At 54.3% G+C, this 19,349-nt stretch overlaps 6 protein-coding genes across 6 annotated transcripts; 4 read left to right on the top strand and 2 right to left on the bottom strand.

Annotated features, from left to right (window-relative positions):
- Positions 1–405: 405 nt before the first annotated feature.
- TRIREDRAFT_107014 (uncharacterized protein) lies at positions 406–2,990 on the top strand (the record flags this gene model as incomplete). The annotated part of the gene is made up of 5 exons (XM_006965093.1): positions 406–505; positions 565–914; positions 981–1,355; positions 1,488–2,136; positions 2,176–2,990. The coding sequence occupies 5 exons, from the start codon at positions 406–408 to the stop codon at positions 2,988–2,990; spliced, it is 2,289 nt and encodes a 762-aa protein (XP_006965155.1).
- An 864-nt stretch (positions 2,991–3,854) lies between these two features.
- Positions 3,855–6,935, top strand: TRIREDRAFT_61403 (uncharacterized protein; the record flags this gene model as incomplete). Its single annotated transcript, XM_006965092.1, has 2 exons — positions 3,855–5,426; positions 5,493–6,935. 2 exons carry the CDS (start codon positions 3,855–3,857, stop codon positions 6,933–6,935), a joined length of 3,015 nt encoding a protein of 1,004 aa, XP_006965154.1.
- A 1,054-nt stretch (positions 6,936–7,989) lies between these two features.
- TRIREDRAFT_107012 (uncharacterized protein) lies at positions 7,990–9,953 on the top strand (the record flags this gene model as incomplete). Its single annotated transcript, XM_006965091.1, has 3 exons — positions 7,990–8,640; positions 8,721–9,666; positions 9,730–9,953. The coding sequence occupies 3 exons, from the start codon at positions 7,990–7,992 to the stop codon at positions 9,951–9,953; spliced, it is 1,821 nt and encodes a 606-aa protein (XP_006965153.1).
- Positions 9,954–10,221: 268 nt separating this feature from the next.
- Positions 10,222–11,217, bottom strand: TRIREDRAFT_107011 (uncharacterized protein; the record flags this gene model as incomplete). The annotated part of the gene is made up of 1 exon (XM_006964926.1): positions 10,222–11,217. One exon carries the CDS (start codon positions 11,215–11,217, stop codon positions 10,222–10,224), a length of 996 nt encoding a protein of 331 aa, XP_006964988.1.
- Positions 11,218–12,157: 940 nt separating this feature from the next.
- On the top strand, positions 12,158–13,377 carry TRIREDRAFT_61442 (uncharacterized protein; the record flags this gene model as incomplete). The annotated part of the gene is made up of 2 exons (XM_006965090.1): positions 12,158–12,567; positions 12,753–13,377. The coding sequence occupies 2 exons, from the start codon at positions 12,158–12,160 to the stop codon at positions 13,375–13,377; spliced, it is 1,035 nt and encodes a 344-aa protein (XP_006965152.1).
- A 668-nt stretch (positions 13,378–14,045) lies between these two features.
- Positions 14,046–17,782, bottom strand: TRIREDRAFT_61409 (uncharacterized protein; the record flags this gene model as incomplete). Its single annotated transcript, XM_006964925.1, has 3 exons — positions 14,046–15,710; positions 15,813–16,187; positions 16,298–17,782. Coding segments are annotated over 3 exons (3,525 nt in total), but the record flags the coding sequence as incomplete, so codon positions are not given.
- Positions 17,783–19,349: the final 1,567 nt, after the last annotated feature.

Genomic DNA, 19,349 nt, shown 5'->3' with positions numbered 1-19,349 from the left:
CTTCTCCACTGACCCAAGCTCCCTTTACTCTCATTTCTTAATTAATGTTTGTCCAGTTCCTTCTTTGCCATCTCATCGTATAACGTAGCCTGGGTGTTTTACATACGAGTCGAGATCCTTCTCACATGAGTCGACTTTGCCTATCAATTCTAAAGGTTCTTCCAAATCTCCTCTCCCTTCTTGTCCTTCTCCTTCATCGATGCTCTCAAAGTGCCTTTGGTTTCCTTTTGTTGCGACCTCGGATCCAAGGCAGCCTGAATGCCTTACGCATAAGGAGTCAAGTTCTTCACGTGAGCCAGCATCGTCTATAACTTTCGAAGCTCATCCCCCGCGTCCTTCTCTTCTTGTTCACTTTCTTCCTCCATCCATCCCAGGCCACATCATCCGGCCTGGCCTCCCGCCACCATGGAGGACAATATCGAAACCTTCGACCTGACGCCTTCGGAGACCCACGAATCGAGTGAGAGCCAGGACCTCCCACTACAGGAAATGGATGACCCTCTTGGTAATGCCTGCTTACCCTCCACGATCCGGTGCCCTGTATACAATACTGATGTGCTGCAGCCGCGGGTATGGCACTGGTTGCACGATTCAATGAAGGCTCTACATCCACTGTTGGTCCAGCTCCTGACAACTTACCCAGCGTTGGCGTGAACGAACCAACCTCCGCAGGCTCACGGCCGTCTGTCGATCAAGCCATGGACGCTGAACTCGACTCTGAAGCGGAAAATTGGTCCGGTTTCTCGCACCCTGAATATAATTACAAACTACAAAGTCTCCTTGATAAGTCCCGCTGCAGGAAGCGAGACCTGAAGTTGTTGAGGGAGGAGAAAAAGGAGTACCTTGAGCGGAACAGGAAACTTCAAGCCGAGATCGAGCAACTCAGAGCGCCGAAATTGAGACACACTGGAGTGGTACGTGACCTCGTCAAACTTGGGGAAGATTCAGGAAGCTTCATCTTTGGCTAACCGACAGAGCAGACTTGGCCATCTTTGTTCGACGATGAAGTCAGGCCTGGCTGGATGACAATCTACGCGACTGCGTGTAAGGAGGGCAATGCTTCGCCTCTTGTCTGCAAGATACATCCAGATCTTCGCTTGAGAAAGCCTACATCAGAGGAGCGAAAGAAAGATTTGTTGCAGGAGGACACGGAAGTTTCTCTCCCAATGATGCCGGAAACTTTGAAGTTACCTGCAGACATTCAGTTCCGGATCTTGAAGCACTTCTTCCACTTCAAAGGCAATGTTGTCCATGCCATATCTCGCCTTGATCCCGAGTACCCGGAAGATAGTGCGCCATTGGGTCGTGATGGGAAACCAAGCTTCTACCATCGGCTCCACGTGGGTAGGAAGCCGGTGAGCATCAGATTTGCGCCAGATCCCAACGTCTTCCTGGCTCCTTTACTCGTCTGCAAGCGATGGCATTTCTGGGGCAGCCACATATTCTACGGAGAAAACACGTTTGCCTTTTCATCCTTGGGCGAATAGGGTCGCTTTGCCAAGGGCATCAGAGCAAACGTGCAAAGGCTGCAGCATGTCGAGATTGTCTGGATAGGATCACAGTTCCTCACCCACCGGGTAAATGAGCGTAACAAGTACACGTCGCGCCGCACATACTCGCTCATCTGGCTTCCGGAGGCCATTCGCCTCAAGACTCTGGGAATCTATCTTCCTGAGTCTAGCAAGGATTACACGCGCCGCAGACACGAAACAAATGGAGTGGTTCGTTACATGCAGCGCAAGTCCCAGCTTCATCCCAACTTCAGGGGCTTTCGTCAGCTTCGCACGCTGCAGGGGCTTGACTATGTCTCTTGCCTCCGAGGCCTCGACCGAGCCGACTTTTGGGACTTTGACCGGTGGCTGGAGACGGCGGAGAGAAAGCGTCCAGTGCGAGACTGGCATTTCGTCCAAGACGTGAATAACGCTGTCCGGAGGCCAAAGGAGGCTGGCGATCGGCTTCGATCGCAGCTGAAGAATCTGTTCCCTTTGATCCCATCGTTTGCACCATCTGAAGAGGACTGGGCAATTCTGCTCGATGGTCTCGAGAAACCAGATGCCCAAGGACACGGATCTGGGACATCTGAGGATGCGATCATGGTGGACGACAGTGGCTCTTCGTCTGAGTCAAGTTCCGAGAGTGAGTCTGAGTCTGACTCTGACTCTGACTCCAATTCAGGTTCTGCTGATGGCAGCGATGATGGAGAGAACAATGGAGAGGATGATGGTGTTCTGAGCTCACGAGCCAGCAGTATATTTCCTCAGTTTGGCCATCATCCGTTACAAGACAACAACAACAACTCTCAACCGGACCCACAAGTACCTGAGGTGGAAGTTGATGCAACCAATGACGTGGAGATGGACGGTGGCCAGGAGATGGACGGTGACCAGGAGATGGATGATGATGAAGAATCTGATGATGAAAGTGATGATGATGATGAAGGATCCGATGATGGAGAATCTGACGATGAGTCTACCATCATTCCAGATGATCGATCTATCACTGAAAGTCAAGTCATTGACCTTACCATGGACCTCACTGAACAGCAGCCGGATCAAGAAATTGTCAGTCAAACTACAGCGCCGACAAGTGGCAGCAGAGCAGACAGCCCGATGTTTGTCGATGATTTCCATCCCGAATACTCGCCATCGCCGACAACTCTCGACCACATAGCCACAAGGTCCGACTGGGAGGCTAGATCACAGGCAAGCAGTGGACCCGGAGACGAAGAAAGCCTCTTCGTAGGCAGCGAGCCGTCATTCTTGCGTCTGCCACGATCGGTTGCCGGGACCCGAACAAGGAGCAGCCCGACGGCGTCGAGCGAGAGCAGAGACATGCAGCAAGAGGACCTGACAGAGAGATTCTTGCCGGTTGAGAACCTGGATGAGGTGCCCTCTGGGCCCCATAAGCGGGAAATTGTCGATGGGGAGGATGTTGGTTTGGGGAGTGTCAAGAGGGCTCGTACAAGCGAGTCGCGAGGTTATACACGTTGAATCTCTATAGGGTAACTGGCTTTCCATCTTATAATTTGCTTTCTCATTCATCAGGCAGTGTGTTTTAGTGGCAATTCATATAATCAGTAATATATCTCTCTTGCTCTCTTGCCTATTTCTAGGGGTTTTGATTGATCCAGGTATTGTAATGTTATATGATAGTATATCGTTGATCTGATGCCTACTATAATAGTAAGCGATAGTACGCTTATGAATACCTATGGCTAGTATCTACTAGATAGTTATTCAGCATCTGGGAATAGAGATATCTATCATCGCTACTATAAGTGCATCTCTAATAGAAGAAGAGGCTTCTTTTTTCCAGTACTTTCATGATATACCCACTTCTAGCACTTCTAGGAAGTAGACGGTAGATACTACCGCATAACTTAGGTAGATAGCTAAGTCAGAATGCTGGATAACCACTCCTTAAGAGGTAAGAAAGGCAGAGAAGACGTGCAGCCTCTATTGCAGGGTTTTGTAAGTATTATCTATCACCAAGTAGGTATCTCGGTATTCAAGACGGCAGCACTGGGAGCCCTTCAATGACCAGCACGCAACAAATCTCTCATCCCTCGACTCCTCCTCTCTTCAACACCACTCAATTGCCAATCAATTCGATGCATGCTATACTTGTGCCCCGCAATCGAAAAGCCGATCCTTTGTACTTCTGTAACCCCTCGAGGTAAGGTACTACCAAATAGTAGTACTAGGTAGTACTCAATAGCAGTGGAGATGCATCTGCAGTTCCCATCTTATCTGATCTACAGATAAAACGCTCCATATCCCACCCTCAAGTCAACTAACACAATACACCACTCAACGAACCGGCCTCCATCAACAAGAAACCTCATCCCCGTCATCATGTCCTCCACAGATGCCGCCAAGCCCACCAGACACCTCCGCATAGGCGTCGACGTCGGCGGCACCAACACAGACGGCGTCATCCTCGACCCCCTCCAGGCCTCATCCCCAGGCAAAGGCATCCTCGCCTGGCACAAGGCCCCCACGACAACGAACCCCAGCGCCGGCATCAACGATGCCATTACCGCCATGTTTGAGTCAGCGGCCATCAGCCCGTCCGAGGTCGCCAGTGTGACCATTGGCACGACGCACTTTGTCAATGCCGTCGTTGAACGAGATGCCTCGCGGCTGGCTGCAGTGGCCGTTCTCAGGCTCTGCGGGCCTTTTTCGAAGCATGCGCCCCCTTGCGTCGACTGGCCGGATGACATGAGGCAGATGATTCTGGGGCATTACGCACTGCTTAAGGGTGGCTTGGAGGTGGATGGCAACCTCATTTCGGACATTGACGAGCGAGAAATTAAAGAGCAGTGTGCCATTATTCGCGAAATGGGCATCAAGAGCGTCGTTATCAATGGAGTTTTCAGTCCCATAGACACCCTTGAAAGGCAAGAAGAGAGGGCTGCAGCCATCGTCAAGGCAGAGCTGCCCGGATGCGATGTTGTTTGTTCCAAGGACGTTGCCAACCTGGGCTTCCTGGAGCGCGAAAATGCCGCCATCCTGAACGCTTCCATTCTTTCTTTTGCTAGGAAGACCATCAAGAGCTTCCAAGAGCCAATTAAGCGTCTCGGCTTACATTGTCCCGTCTTCATCACGCAAAATGACGGCACCGTCTTGTCAGGGGAAATGGCGGCAAAGCTACCCATCAGGACCTTCTCAAGCGGCCCGACGAATAGCATGAGAGGCGCGGCCTTCCTTGCCCAGGGCCAGATCTCCGAAGCCGTCATGGTCGTCGACATTGGAGGGACGACGACGGACGTTGGGCTGCTTCATGCAAATGGGTTTCCCCGGCAGCAGGCTGCATATAGCGATCTTGCGGGTATCAGGGTGAATTTTTCCTGCCCAGATATCAAGAGCATTGGTCTTGGGGGAGGGTCCATTGTCAGGAAGACTGATCGAGGTCTAACCATCGGTCCTGATAGCGTTGGGCACAAGCTTCAGCAGGAGGCGATCATCTTCGGCGGCAGTACCATCACCGCCACGGACTGCATGGTTCAGGCAGAGCCTGATTTGGACATTGGCAATGGCGAACTTGCCAAGAATCTCCTGACTGACGAGCAGCTGAGCCTCTTCAAAAAAGCTCTTCAAGGCAAGATTGAAAAAGCCATTGACAAGATGAAAACATCTCCCGACGACATACCCGTGCTACTTGTCGGCGGCGGAGCTATACTCTCACCCAACAAGCTCAGGGGCGCAAGTCGAGTGTTGAAGCCGGAATGGTCACAAGTTGCAAACGCGATCGGAGCAGCCATGGCCAGAGTCAGTGCAGTTGTGGACACTGTTAAATCCACTGAGCACAAGTCCAATGCTCAGCTACTGGAAGAAATCAGCAAGGAAGCTATTGAGAAGACAGTATCTGCCGGGGCATCTCGTGCATCGGTGGAGGTTGTGGAACAAGAAGCCCTCCCGCTCCAGGTAAGCAGTCTCTACAGGTAGATGAAGACTGGTCGAATTCCTGAGGCTAATTCGGATCCTGATTAGTATATCGCACATAAGACGAGGTTCATCGTTCGTGCAGCAGGCGACTTTGACCAAGAAAAGATCCAGGCGCAGGAAGCTTCCAAAGAGGATCATGGTGAGAGCGACAATGACATGGGCCAGTATGAGAGATTGCCAAAGCGGCCAGAGACTACACCCAAGCAGCACATTGACGTGGACATCGACACATCTACATATAGGCCAACGGTCAAGAACCGCGTGTGGTATATCTCAGAGACCGATGCCGAATGGATCGCCACGGGCTGCTACATCCTTGGAACTGGTGGTGGAGGGTCCCCTTATTCCCACCTAGTCCGTCTCAAGCAGGAGCTCCGTAAGGGTGCCATTGTGAGGGTCGTAAATCCGCACGATCTTGCCGACGACGATCAGGTCGGCTGTGGGGGAGGCGTGGGCAGCCCTACGGTTGGCATCGAGAAGCTACCCGCCGATGAGCTGTTGGAAGCCCAAGACGAGCTGTTCAGAGTGTGTCCCAACCCTGCTACTCACATGATTTCCATCGAGATTGGAGGCGGCAACGGCCTCCAAGCAATGATACTGGGAGCCAGCACGAATATGGACCTACCTGCCGTGGATGGAGACTGGATGGGACGGGCTTATCCGACAAAGTGGCAGACAACTCCCGTGGTTTTCAACGAACGGTCGCCCATCTGGTCTCCCATCGCCATGTCTGACGGCAATGGCAACGTTGTTGTCATGCCAAGGGCAACCTCTGACCTTGCCGTTGAGCGCATTCTGCGTGCGGCGCTTGCACAGATGGGATCTTCCACGGGCTGTGCCGAGTCGCCGGTATCAGGGGCAGAGACGAAGCGGTGGGTAGTGGAACACACCATTTCTCAAGCCTGGAGAATCGGGCGAGGCGTTGCTCGAGCCCGAAAGGAGAACAGAGTCGACAACGTGGCCGAATCCATCATTGAAGAGTGCGGTGGGTCCGGCGCTGGCCGCGTTCTTTGGAAGGGCAAGATTGTGGGCGTGGAGAGGACGTTGAGGGGAGGCTATGTGTACGGTGAGTGCTTCATCGAGGGCGTTGATGTAAGACAAGACGACGATGGCCTCCAGCAAGACGGCGCCGCTCCGCCGTCGTTCCAGGGCAGGATCAAGATCCCCTTCAAGAACGAGAACATTGCCGCTCTCAGGGTGCGAGAAGACGGACAAGACGAGGGGCAGGAGGACGTCCTGGCCATTGCCCCGGACCTCATCACCGTGATTGACGCACAAAACGGCGAGGCTATCGGCACTCCAGAGTATCGATACGGGCTGCTGGTGGTTGTCTTGGGGCTGGCGGCGAGTGACAAATGGACCGGGAGCCAGAGAGGAATCGATCTTGGGGGTCCGGCGGGATTCGGCATCGACCACCTCGCGTTTCGTCCGTTGGGTGCGTTTGTGAAGCCGAGGAGCGTGATTGACGAGTTTGATAGAGCTCTTTGATACCAGAAGGTAAGGTGGATGGAGGGTAAGGTAAGGTACTCGGGGTTAGGTATCTTGATGTAGCATCCAATGTCACTGTACCTCGGGAGGGCTAAGGTAGAGAGGAAGGAAGGGGAAAGTCCCCACACGCGGCAGCCGCACCTTCTTTTGACCTCGAGATGGCTTCCTCTTAGTCATGATTGACGACCTGACTTGATTTTATCGCTGCAAGACCCCGACTTTCCTGACCCATAACATCCTCAGCAACCTCAAAGCAACAATTCATCGACAGCAAAGGCGAGAAGCTGCAGTCCCTCGCTGTCCTTCGTCGGGCCCCCCACTACTCCTCCTCCAGTGCTCAGTCTACAGAAGCTGCTATTGGCAAGTCCAGTCATGCACCACAATATGGTCGCGTGTGTCGAATCCGGGGGAGGCGCAGCAACTGCAGCATCGCGTCAGCCGCTGCTTGGGTGCCTTTAGTTGGAGACAACCCTGCAGGATCGCATCTCATCTGCTCCGGCAGACCCCCGGCTTGGTCTTGTGTCCGATATATTATGTGCAGGGTCGACAGCGTCCCTCGCAGCGACGACCTGAGGTTGATCTCGCCAAGCACCCCGACATCTCTCTTGCGAGCTGCCGTCTTCCGGGGTCCAGCACTCGCCAAGCTGGCTATCGACATGATGCCTGCTTCTCACGGAGGACTCAATTGGCCCAACCGGACCTGGCCGCGTATCGACCCACTACTGGACAAGTGACAGCAAATCACTTTCTTATCCGGCTTCAGGGAATATTTGTCAGTATGATATAAAGAAGCATCGAAAAACAGCAGCACCTTGCCGACCTCACCGACTCTGTCTTCCTTGTACCATCGCCGGCTGGGAGATGACTTTCGCTGCAGGCCATTAGCTAACCCACGCAGGCTCCAAGCTGTTGGTGCAACTCTAGCGAGAACACTGGACTGGTCGAGCAGGCCGACTTGTTCCCGCAACACATTACTTAGGGCGTTCTAGTCTATGGTTTTGGCATCTGGCCTTGATCGTCGCCGGGGGCCGACGCGCGGTCTTGCGGAGGAGCCATGGCAATGATTTCGACTAGCAGTAGTCTGACCCCGTCGTTGGTTGTTTCATCCACGATTCCCGCGGCAGCTACTGTATCTTCGCTGCCGCTCACGGTCGTCATTGAGCCCGAGATTGGGGGCACGCTGGACTTCTTCCCCTTTCGCGACCTGGCCGCGATCGGGAAGTCGGACGATGATGCCTTCAGCTTCAGGAACATGATTCAAGCAAGCATTGACGGGGACCAGAGCATCTTGCTCTTCAGCACCGGCTGCGACATTGACGGCGTCAAGGACTGCACTCGGGCCTGCAACCGTACCGACACCTTCTTTGGTTCTCTTGAGACGTTTTATAATTGCATCGCACTGGCTTCCATTTCCCACTGGACTCATGACACTCAGAGCTACTACATCACTCCCGAGGCGGAGCAGAATGCGAGCAGCATCATGGGCTCGGGCAGCCTCGCCGACTTCGACTACAAGCCGACTCTGGATTCGTTCATCACATGCGCCCAGGCGGCATGCGGGACTGACTTGCTGAGCGTGTCATGCAATTCCTCGATCAAAGCTCTGACCAGAAACCATTCCACCGCCGACCAAGTATTCGAGGCAATGGATACATTTTGCCCAGATATTCCTGCGAATATCGATCCTGACATCTTTGGGCCTGGAGTAAGGCTCTCTCACATCAGCCAGCATGCGTGCTGCAGCTATAGAACTATAGGTTGTTGGAACTAACATTGCTGGCATAGGTACTGATCTCGTATGTGCTCCAAGTTTGCTTCTCGGGGTCGCTGTACCTCGCTGTCCAGGGCTTCACCCTCTGGGCACGCCATACCGAGAAGAAGCGGAAGCCCTTCAGCCTCACCCGTGCGCAGTCGCTGATCTGGAGAGACACTTCTCCCCTGTCGCGGACCAGCGTGGCCATGGCGACGACCCTGGTCGAGTTCCAGGAAGCCCAGTGCTGGTTCGTCTTCGCCCTGCAGATCGCCTCGATCCTGGCCATCGTCATCAACTCTCAGGAAGGCACGTTCTGGGGCGAGATCATCGTCAATGGCGCCGTTGCCTTCCACGTCAGCCTCAACGGCGTCCTCCCCATGTTCCTCGTCCAAGTCTGCCTGCACAACGAAGGCATCCGCAACTGGCATACTTTTTTAGGGTTTTGCGCAGAGTATCTGTTGGCCATTGTCGCATCGACGCAGAAGATTAGCTTTGGGTCGACCTTTGATCTGTTCAAGCAGCAGCACAGCATCCCCGATTGCGGCAACAACCCAAGCCCGCGGACATATTGCGCCGCCACGCATGGCGTCTCGGGCCTGCACCTGACCTTTTTCCCTCATCCACTGCTCTACAAGGTGGTGTTTCTGGCACTGGACAGCGTTGCCTTCATAGCGCTGGTGGTTGATCAGCTCAGCTGGACGCTGCGGAAACATCACTTGACACGGCACTTGAGGTTCGGTCGCTGGACGCCCGGCCGATGGCCCGAGAATAGCTATCAGCGGCACTGGAAGCAATTTACCGTCTACTTCTGGAGGGGCCTCGAGGTGTCCTATTTCGTGATTAACATTTTATACATGGTCTCGCTGGTCACAGTCATCAACGCGAAGAGCTTCGAGGCCAACAAGTGGTCGTATGGGCAGATTATTGCCATTACCTGTTGGGGTCCCGTCATTGTTAAACTGATAGACCTCATCATATGTAAGTCCATTCCTGCCTGGCCCGATGACGCTTACGTCTCTTCTTGCTCTGACGATGCTGTAGCCGGACCTCCCAAGAATGGCGAGCGGTTGAATTCTGGCCCGCCGCGCCTGCGTATCGACAATATCATTAACAACAGACTGATATCGGAATACGACGACGAAGAGACGCTTCGACCTGAGGAGACGCTCAGGCCGGACCTAAAGACTGCGGGAACAGCCTACTCGCGACCAGAGACGCTGTTTTACGAACCTAGGGAACGACTTGTCCCAGGTTCAAGAGAGTGAAGAGTTTTGTTCACGATTGTACGAGTTGTTTGATAATGACTGACGCCGTCATGATGAATGTAGCGTGTTTATAGTTTGACCTAATATGTATGTAGCAGACTTGGAAGTCGATGGAAAATGTATGTATCATGCAGAGATGACTGGAGTTGATATAGAATTAGAAGATGCCGTTAGATCATTAATTATAGTTATACACAGGAACTTGGTCCTCGGATGATGGACCTCCTCTCTTGCCCAGACCGAGTATAAGAACTCCCGCTCCTGAAACCTAGGTTGGCCTAGATGGGTGAGTATCCTCGTGTTTGGTCGGCGCAAAGCCAAAGTTTACGTTTTCCCGCTCCCGCAAGAAGTAATCGACCCTCTGATCCTTGCTCAGCCCAGCAACCGCCGACCCGTTCCTCCTCAGCCTGCCCCCAATGTCGGCGCTGTGCTGGTCCGCCCAGCCGACGTACTGCGCGCCGCTGGCCTCTGCGCGGTTGGTCTGGGCCATGGCCCCGACGAGGCACATGAGCACGACGATGGAGGCAAAGGCGCCGTGCGACATGTAGACGGGCTCGCCGGCCTTGCCGCCGCCCCCTTGCTGTGCCTCGCGCCAGCGCTCCCAGTCCTCCCAGGTGGCGTTGTTGGCGGCGGACCCTGGCTGGTGGCGCCAGGACCTGTCGATGTCGCGCAGGGGGGAGAAGGGCTGGTCGCCGTGGGACCAGCCGAGGCCGTGGGTGTCGTACATGCGGCGCTTGGGGGGGTTGCTGAGGAGTTCGTTTGCGGCGACGATCATGCGGTATCGCTCGAGGCGGGTTGCGGGCGAGAGGGACTTTATGCTACTTGCCGACGACGATGATGGTGATGGTGATGATGATGATGAGGTGGATGAGGATGGTGTTTGATTGTGGTTGTGGTTGTGGTTGTGGTTGTGGTGATGGTGATGGTGATGGTCGTGTGTATCGGGGTGGTAGAGCTTGACGAGGTGGTAGAAGCGGCGCTTATCGTAGGCGGCGGCCTTGTTGGAGATGCCGAGGACTTCGTAGGGCGTTGGACGGGGCGACTTGGGCCATTCGTGGGCGGCTTCTTCGGGGGACGGGCTGGAGTCGGACCATTTCTTGGAGTCGGGGGTGGAAGCTGTTGCGTATCGTCGCTTGTGGAGGCGCTGGCATTGGGATGATGATGATGATGATGATGGTGGTCGGGTACAATGGGCGATGTGGTGAGAGCTGCAGAGTGGCGAGACGAGGGAGGGGAGCAGGAGGGCGGGCGGTTTGATGGCCATGATGAGACACAGATTTTGCAGGACAAGATGAATCGGTTTTCTTAGATGAGGCGGGTGTGTGGGAGCATGTCCGTTGATATGGTGGTGTTGAATGTGGTTGAGGAAGAGCTGGATTGTTGTTGAATGCAAGGCGAAGTCGATGTATGATGTCGTCGGCAGATGGTTGCGCACGAGACGCCGCGAGGCTTGAGCTGCAGGACACCGATCAAAAGTCACGCCGCCGCTCCCCGCTGTCCGGAAGCGCTGTGGGGAAACGCAGGTCTAGGCTTGATCAAGGAGCGCCACAGAGGCAGATGGACGAGAGGACGAGGTACATACATACAGTGTGGTTGTACTTCTGGGGAGGAGGTACCTTAACCTTTTGTCCTCGGCGATTGCAGGTACCAAAGGTACTTGTCTATGCAGAAGGGTTTAAACAAAAGGTCATTTGCCTATTTGAAGCAGTTGCTGCAGTTTTTTGCAGCATAATAGGTAGCTATAGGGGCCAAGTTCAATTGCTCGTTCCTGCTGCTGTCCTCTGGTGCTCTCTTCGAGCTTGAGCGTGGCCAGCTGCGTATCAGCCTCGGCAAAAGGCACTGCTGGGCTCACACACCGGAACATGATGAGAGCAAATATTGAAAAGACGATTCAGATAGCAATTGAATAACATAATATATCCAGTAAATGAAGTCTGCACCATATGATGAATTGCAATAACAAAGTCAATTGGCAATCTTATAATGCCGTCTCCCCTACCAAAAGCTTCAGCTCCGACACAAGCCGCACCAAAAAAGAACCAAGCTCGGCTCATTCACATCGACGTCACCCATTAAGCCGAACAACCCTCAAAACACCAAAACCACGTCCCTCTTTTATCATCATCTCCCCCCAATCCCTCCCTTCCCACCTCGTGTCCAATTCAACCTTCCTTCCCCCGATCCCCCCAAAAATTCACACCAAAATGCCTCCTCGAATCCGACTCTCCTTCATCACCTCCTCCTCCTCCTCCTCCCTCCTCCGCCGCCGCCTCTATTCCACCACCGCGGAGCCCCTCGTCCGCGTCACCAACCTGCCCACGGCCCCGGCCGGCCAGCCGTCCAACGGCCACATCCGCATCCTCGAGCTCAACCGCCCCGACGCCCGCAACGCAATCTCAAAGGCCCTGCTGGCCTCTCTGCGCGCCGAGATCCTCGACGTCCAGCGCCAGTACGGGCCCGACGGCGAGGAGCTTCCGCCGCCGCAGCGCTTCGGCGGCGCCGCGGGCGTCGACGAAAAGGGTCCCACGAGGGCCCTCATTGTGGCCAGCGCCGTCGACACGTGCTTCTGCGCCGGCGCCGACTTGAAGGAGCGGCGCGGGTTTACCCAGGAAGAGTGCGTTTTTCTCTCTCTCTCTCTGCGTGACATGGGCATTTTCCCCCCCTTACCTCTCCTATATATATCCCCGGCCTCTCTCTCCCCCCTCTCTCAACATTAAATTCCTTCTCCCACCTCCCCTCGACGCCCGCTCCCGCTCAGAACGAACCCGCTAACAACTTGTCAAAAACTTACAACAACAGAACCGCCGAGTTCCTCGCCAACCTCCGCGGCACCTTCACCGACCTCTCCAACCTCCAGATCCCCACAATCTCCGCAATCTCCTCCCTCGCCCTCGGCGGCGGCCTCGAGCTCGCCCTCTCCACCCACTTCCGCGTCCTCTCCTCAAACGCCACCGTCGGCCTCCCCGAGACCCGCCTCGGCATCATCCCCGGCGCCGGCGGCACATACCGCCTCCCCGCCATCGTCGGCCTCTCCCGCGCCCGCGACCTCGTCCTCACCGGCCGCCGCGTCGCCGCCCCCGAGGCCTACTTCCTCGGCATCGCAGACCGCCTCGTCGAGGTCCTGCCCGAGGACGAGCGCGACGCCTCTGGCTCCTCCTCCGGCGGCGACGGGTCAAAGGGTAGCAGCAACAACAACAACATCTTGCAGACTGCCCGCAGGGCTGCCCTCTCCGAGGCCGTCAGGCTGGCGCAGGAGATTTGCGAGGGCGGGCCCGTCGCCATTCGTGCCGCCTTGCAGGCCGTTGCCTGGGCGAGAGAGGAGAAGGAGAATGAAATGTACAAGAGGGTCGTCAACACGGAGGACAGGAACGAGGCTCTGAAGGCGTTCCAGGACAAGCGGAAGCCAGTCTTCAAGGGGCGGTAATCTGGGGTCGACATTGCAACAATACTAATTTACAATTCATAGGTTGGAAAGTACATATAGCAATGATCTGGAAAAAGCAACAGTAGAAAGATAACATCTGAAGAATCCAAGTCAAGTGAGTTCCTGTGTTAGAGACGAAAGGCATGACAAAGTCCCCCTTCTACGCCGTGCTCTCTATTAATATACATAATTCTCATGAATGCTACATGTAATACCACAATCCTGACATCGTCCGGCCATGATACTACCTGACAGGCAATGCCGTTACAAGCCCCTTTTGCCCGCGGCCCGATTCTTTTCGTGTATTCCGTGTGCCTTGATCCCACCATAGTGTTACCGCGGACCCCTTGTGATTGCTACTCACAATCTCAATCATCATGTCAATGGACAAATGAACAAGCGTGCCGTCTTTTACGTCTCGTCTCTCAGAGGCAGCTGAGTTCCCGCCAACCATGGCTCTCCTAAGATTCTTCATGCGGCTCTTTGGGTACTGCATCCACCTTCGGAGCGACTTCTGGGCCATCTGCAGGCCTTGCGTCGCCGACTTCGACGTCGCCGTCCTTGTCCGCTACCGTCAAAGGTACCGTCGCCTCAGCCTCGTTGGCCGGCGCTTCCTTCTCTGCTGTGTTTCCGACTTCCCCTTCTTGCTTTTTGTCTACTTTTTGCTCCTTGGGGATTTCTCTCTTGGGAATGCTGACGTATTGCTCCTTGTCTTCGTCGCGGACATAGCAAAGATAATACGGCTCCCCGCTCGTGCTAAGAGTGCGCAGCACCTCTGCCGTGTCTTTATTTTCCTTGACGTCCGCGTCATTATACCACCTCCAAACATTGGCCTCGAAATCGTGGATCCAGACCCAGTAGTGACCTGACATCAGGTGGCCGCGATGGCAAATGACGGCGTGGAGCCGGTACGCAATCTGCTTCTGGCTGTTCAGGCTGTTGTCGAGCGCCTCTTGCCGCTGTCGCAGTTCCTTTTCCATCATTTCGAGCACTGTGGCGTGCGTTTTCTGGATATCTTCCAACCTGGCCACTGGTTGTCCGACCGCTGCCGCTCTCATGGTTGCTGGTGAGACGAGCAAAAAGTCGTCTTCGACAGGCCCATCAAAATCCCAGTTCTCTTGCTGCTTCGATGGCTCTTCAGCTCCCACCGCAGGCTCATTCGTCGTCTCCTCGGCCGTTCCATCTCCGCTCCCGTACGTCTGAAGGAATGTCATGTATCGAGGGTTGGCCACGACTTTGGATAGTTGAGACTTCAAGTCGCCGATTCGTTCTGCCGTTATCCAGTCCTGCACCCTTTGACGGAAGGTGGGCGAATCGTGAGGAGCGTCCATGTACCGGTCCAGGTACAGTGTTTCGGGAATGACCACCGGGTTGCCGTTCTTGTTGCCCATGGACTGCGAACGCTGAATCAGAATGTGCAGCACAGGCGGCAGTGTCTTGATGGCAGTGTATCGCGAAAGCTTGCTGTCCTCCAAAATCTGCTGATCAAAGTTTCTTCCAAGGGCGTCGTATAGTGAGCAAGGACCTTCGGTGGCTGGGAACGCCGTGATGGACCGATCAAAGCTAATCTCATGCTGATACTCCTGTTCGTCAAACTTCTTGGTGTAGTTGACCGTTGTCACAAAGAAAGTCTCCATGATCTTTTCGAACTGGATGCCCGTCTCGCTATCGACCGATGTTGGGCGAATTGCTGCTTGGAGACGATTGAGAATGCTCCCCATGACTTCCTCGACGTCCTGCTGGTCAGTTCCCGAAGACCTCTTCTGATGCTCGAGCGCGTTGAGAACTTTTTGGTCCACCGTCTCAGGAGGCTTCTCCACGTCAGTCATGTCGATGTCAGGATTTTCTTGCCCTGCGCTGACGGGCGTGCCTTTGGACTCGTCCAGATCCATGTCGACAGCAGGTTTCTTGTCGTCCAGCGGGGCCTCGACCATCGAGACATCATCTCCCGAGCCTCCCGTAGCGGCCAGGAAAGGCTGGCTTGCTTCTTCTTCTATGACAGTCTCCACCTTCTCATAGGAGTGATCAGACCGTGCATCATCCTGGTTGACCAGAGTTTGCGTGCTAGAGCTACTTTGGGTTTCAAGCGAGTCAGATACAGCCTGAACCGAAACGTTGACCATGTTGACATCATCTTGGCTATTCGTCGGGGGGGCAGGTGACGGACGCGCAGGCAGCGGCGGAGGGTTTGGAGCTGTGGGCGTCTCCGAAGGCTGTTTGGGACTGGATAAGAGCGTGTGTGTCGACAGCAGAACCGCGTTTGCCAGCCTCTGAGACGGCCGGGTAGCGGTCCGGTCTGAAGTACGAAGTGTCTTAAAGAGAGTAGCCATTTCCTCGGCAACTGGCAATTGTGTTAGTGTTTGGCCTTTTCCGCGTGCCACTCAGACGCAGCAACATCTCTTCGGGAGGTTACGGCACTTACAGGCTTGCGCAACAACGGCTTCTCCGCGGTCCATTTGCATCTTGTTACCACCAAGTCGGCGCTCTCGTATGCTCTCATCATCCAGACCGAGCCGAAAGCTGTCATAATTCAGCACTATGTCTCGAATTGGTTTCACGGTAAAGAGATATTGTAGTAGACTGTTCAAGTAGCAAGTGTTGCCGATATTGTGCAGTCCTAGGGGAAGGTTCAAGTTGGTCGCCCTGGCATCGCCAGAGGTGGTGCCGTCGGACTCAGAAATGCCAAGGTTGAATTCATTGCGAAGTTCCAGCACGGCTTGCTTGAGTGACGGTGAAGCTGTATGCTCGGCAATGGAGTCCAAAGCGTCGAGGTATGTAGCCTTGGCTTCGCTTGAAGGAGCGTTGTTTAGCTGAGAAGGTCCTCCTGTTAGTACCCGTTTACAATTCCACCAAACAATGTATTGGGAGGTGTCGGCACTCCTCCCCCGAGGATTGAAGGTATGCAGACTGGTCAACTTACCAACTCTTTGGTGGCGCGAACCATGTCTTCCCATGGGCCATCCAGAGTCTTTAGGCGAAGGACAACCTTGCAAGTCTCCAGCGTCATCTTGGGGTCAGCCTCTAGAACAAGCTTCATCTGGTAAGAGTCATCCTTCGAAGACCTGGCGATTAAGAGGAGCATGCTCCTGGCAGTGCTCGCATCAAAAGGATCTCGCGCCACCTTTTCCCTGAATGCCTGGAGTATGGCATCCGCGCTGTGAGTGTTTGGCGGGCTCAGCGAAAAGTACTCCAACGCCTGAGCGACAAGCCCGTCGTCGTCGTCTCCGCTGTGTCTCTGGAGTTGGCTCTCGAAGACGGACGATTGGGTAATGGCATAGTCGGATAAGAGGTCATCGTTTGAATCATTGGCGATGGCCATCAATGCTTCCACCAGATCCCTTCGCCTAGAGGGAAGCAGATCCCACTGTCTCTTATAGGCATTCACTACGATCTCTTTGGACTGGGTCGGTAGGACGCCCATGAGCTTGTATCGTTCCAGATTCACCAGCGCATTTTCGCTGACACGAGGGACTTCCGCACAGCCCAAGTGATTATGCAGAGCGGCGATGCAGAACGTAGGACTTTCTGCCGTGTTGCCCGACTTGAATATGAGATTCTGCACTTCGGAGCGCACGTCCTCGAGATAGGCGCGGTAGGTGTTGACTTCCGTGCTTTTGGACGGGCCGTCGGCTGGTGGCGGAGCTGTTGGCGTGAATGAACCCTCGTCGACCCCATCCTGCATGTCTACCACCTCCTTAAACTCTAGTTCTCGGAATATGTGGAAGCAACGTGGGCCGAACAATACACAAAACCGCTTGTTTCGTTTGGATATGCTCCGAGCCGAATCAGGGGTCGCTTCCAGGAGGTTTTTGAGATAGGTGTTGAGGTTCGATGGTGCCTGGTAGGCCCAGTCGTCTGTCGCGGTTTCATACCGTGCAGGCTCGTTTTCCCTCGCAGCCTTGAGCTGTTGAAGAATTGTCTCGTGGTCCAGCAGGAGCTTGACCCATGATGAAGGCATCCGCGGCTCCGAGACCTCGAGTGTAATCTGAACCGTGCATGGCGCAGCAGTGCAGACGAAGAACTCGCGAGCCAGCAGCGGATAGTACTTTGATCGCTCCTGCGTGATGCGCTTCTCATCCTCGGAGCATGCCCAAGCCAAATGGTGCCAGGGAAATTGGGTGTCTCCGAGGGGCCACTGACTCTGGCTGTGATGGCACGACAGGTCCTCCTGCTCGCGTTCCCACTCGACCCGGAACATGAAGTGGAAATGGCAGTCCAGGCAAATAGCGGAGAGGACTTTTGACGACGCGGTTGAGAAGGACTGGTTTCCATTGATGACTAGCTGGTGAGGGTGCTCCCAATTGTAGTGGCTATCTAGATTGGCATTGCGGGCTCGCTGAAAGAGGTCGCAGACAGTAAAGTTATTGTGTATCAGCTCGTATATCCAGCGGCTCGGGTGACATCCTATACGCGCCGTGTCAGTGGGAGGAGTCGAGAGCAGCGTACAACAGGAGGGGCATCATACCAATCACATCCCGCCCAACCAGGGCAGACTTCATGGGCGTCGGGTTGGTTGGCACAAACCCAGATTGCGTGCCCGGCAGCGCGGCATAGGCGAGGGGTTCGGGGTCTTGCGACCGCAAATCGTATCTTGCTCCCATTGTGCGTGATGTGTACGACGTTGGTCGGGACCGAGGTGCGTTTGTCTGGATGACGCCAGGATTCGCAGGTTATCCAAGGATGGAGGGGTAGCGAGAGAAGCTCGTCCAAGATGCGAAACGCCGCACCCGATGCCGTGCTCTACAATGCTGGCGATTGAAGCTTGTTGACGGCCGATGAAATCGCTAATGAATGTGACAAGAGCGCAGAGACGAGCTGCAGGGCGCGATCGCCTCTGGTCCGCCCAGTGAGTCTGTCGAGGTGCAGATGGATGGGCTGGCCAGGGCCTCGACGGCTCGACAGGCGGCTGCAGCTAGCTGGCGTTTTGTAGCTGGACAGCCTCCAGCCTCGGGCAAAGGAAGCAGTCGATGGAGGCGCTGTGGCAGCTGCTTGCGTGTCCCGGTGGCGACCCGAGTTGCGCGTTTGTTGTTGGAAAAGTCACCGTCGGCTGACGCAGCCTCGATTGTTGGGAGCTTGTGTGTACATGTAATTTGGAAGCCTCTCGAGGGCTGAGCAGTGACGGCAGCGCTTGCTCTCGGCGGGCGGCGCTTGGGCGTCGTTGGCGGCAGATCCCTGCTGAGTCAGCACGCTCCATGGCATGTCCTTGGTTCGACTTCAGCTTTAACCACGTCGGGATATCTTGAAGTTGCGGAGGAAACCAATTGATCATGAGATGTTGGAATGACTTTTTGCTACATTATGTTTGAATGTAGAGTCGAGATTATTGGATACCTAGGAGAAGATCAAGTTGATTGAAGCACTCGTCAATGCTGGATCATTACCTATCTGAACGACTTGTATGTTGTCAAGCGAGTTCCTGCTCCTCTGATTCAGACATGGCAGTCTCAATATAGCATAGAAAGTAGGTAGCAATTTGGCACCTTGTTTAACTTAGGGACTACTACTGTTGAAGATGGAAGAGCAAAGTTAAGGCTAAAAATTTCTATCGCAATTTCCTAAAGTCTTAACATATGCTGTTACCTCGGTGTATTTAGTTATATACAAACAGAAGGGGGGTAGTTATCCATGACCTTAGCTCTGTTATTCAGCATCTGAAAGCTTACCTCTATATAGGTAGGGTAGGTAGGTAGGTAGGTACCTAGTTATAGAGGTCGAACGCTGCCGAACTTCTTAGGCTGCTTCACTCATCAGGTATAGATAAACAGTCATACAAGCCTCAAGGTACTGAACCTAGAGGAATCTAGCAGTAGCAAAGACTGAGATACACTGCCTCCTTACAGCAGTAGTAAGTATAGAGATATAAATATGCAAAAAAGGTAGATGAATACCTTCTTGAATATATCTATCCTAGTAGCCTTTACTTCATCTCTAAACACCTGTAATGCTTTACCTTTCATCAAGCGCACCTTGAA

This window comes from Trichoderma reesei, assembly GCF_000167675.1.
Source record: "Trichoderma reesei QM6a unplaced genomic scaffold TRIREscaffold_8, whole genome shotgun sequence".
NCBI lineage: Eukaryota > Fungi > Ascomycota > Sordariomycetes > Hypocreales > Hypocreaceae > Trichoderma > Trichoderma reesei.
Note: the sequence above shows the minus strand (reverse complement) of the source record. Positions and strands in the feature narration are given on the sequence as shown.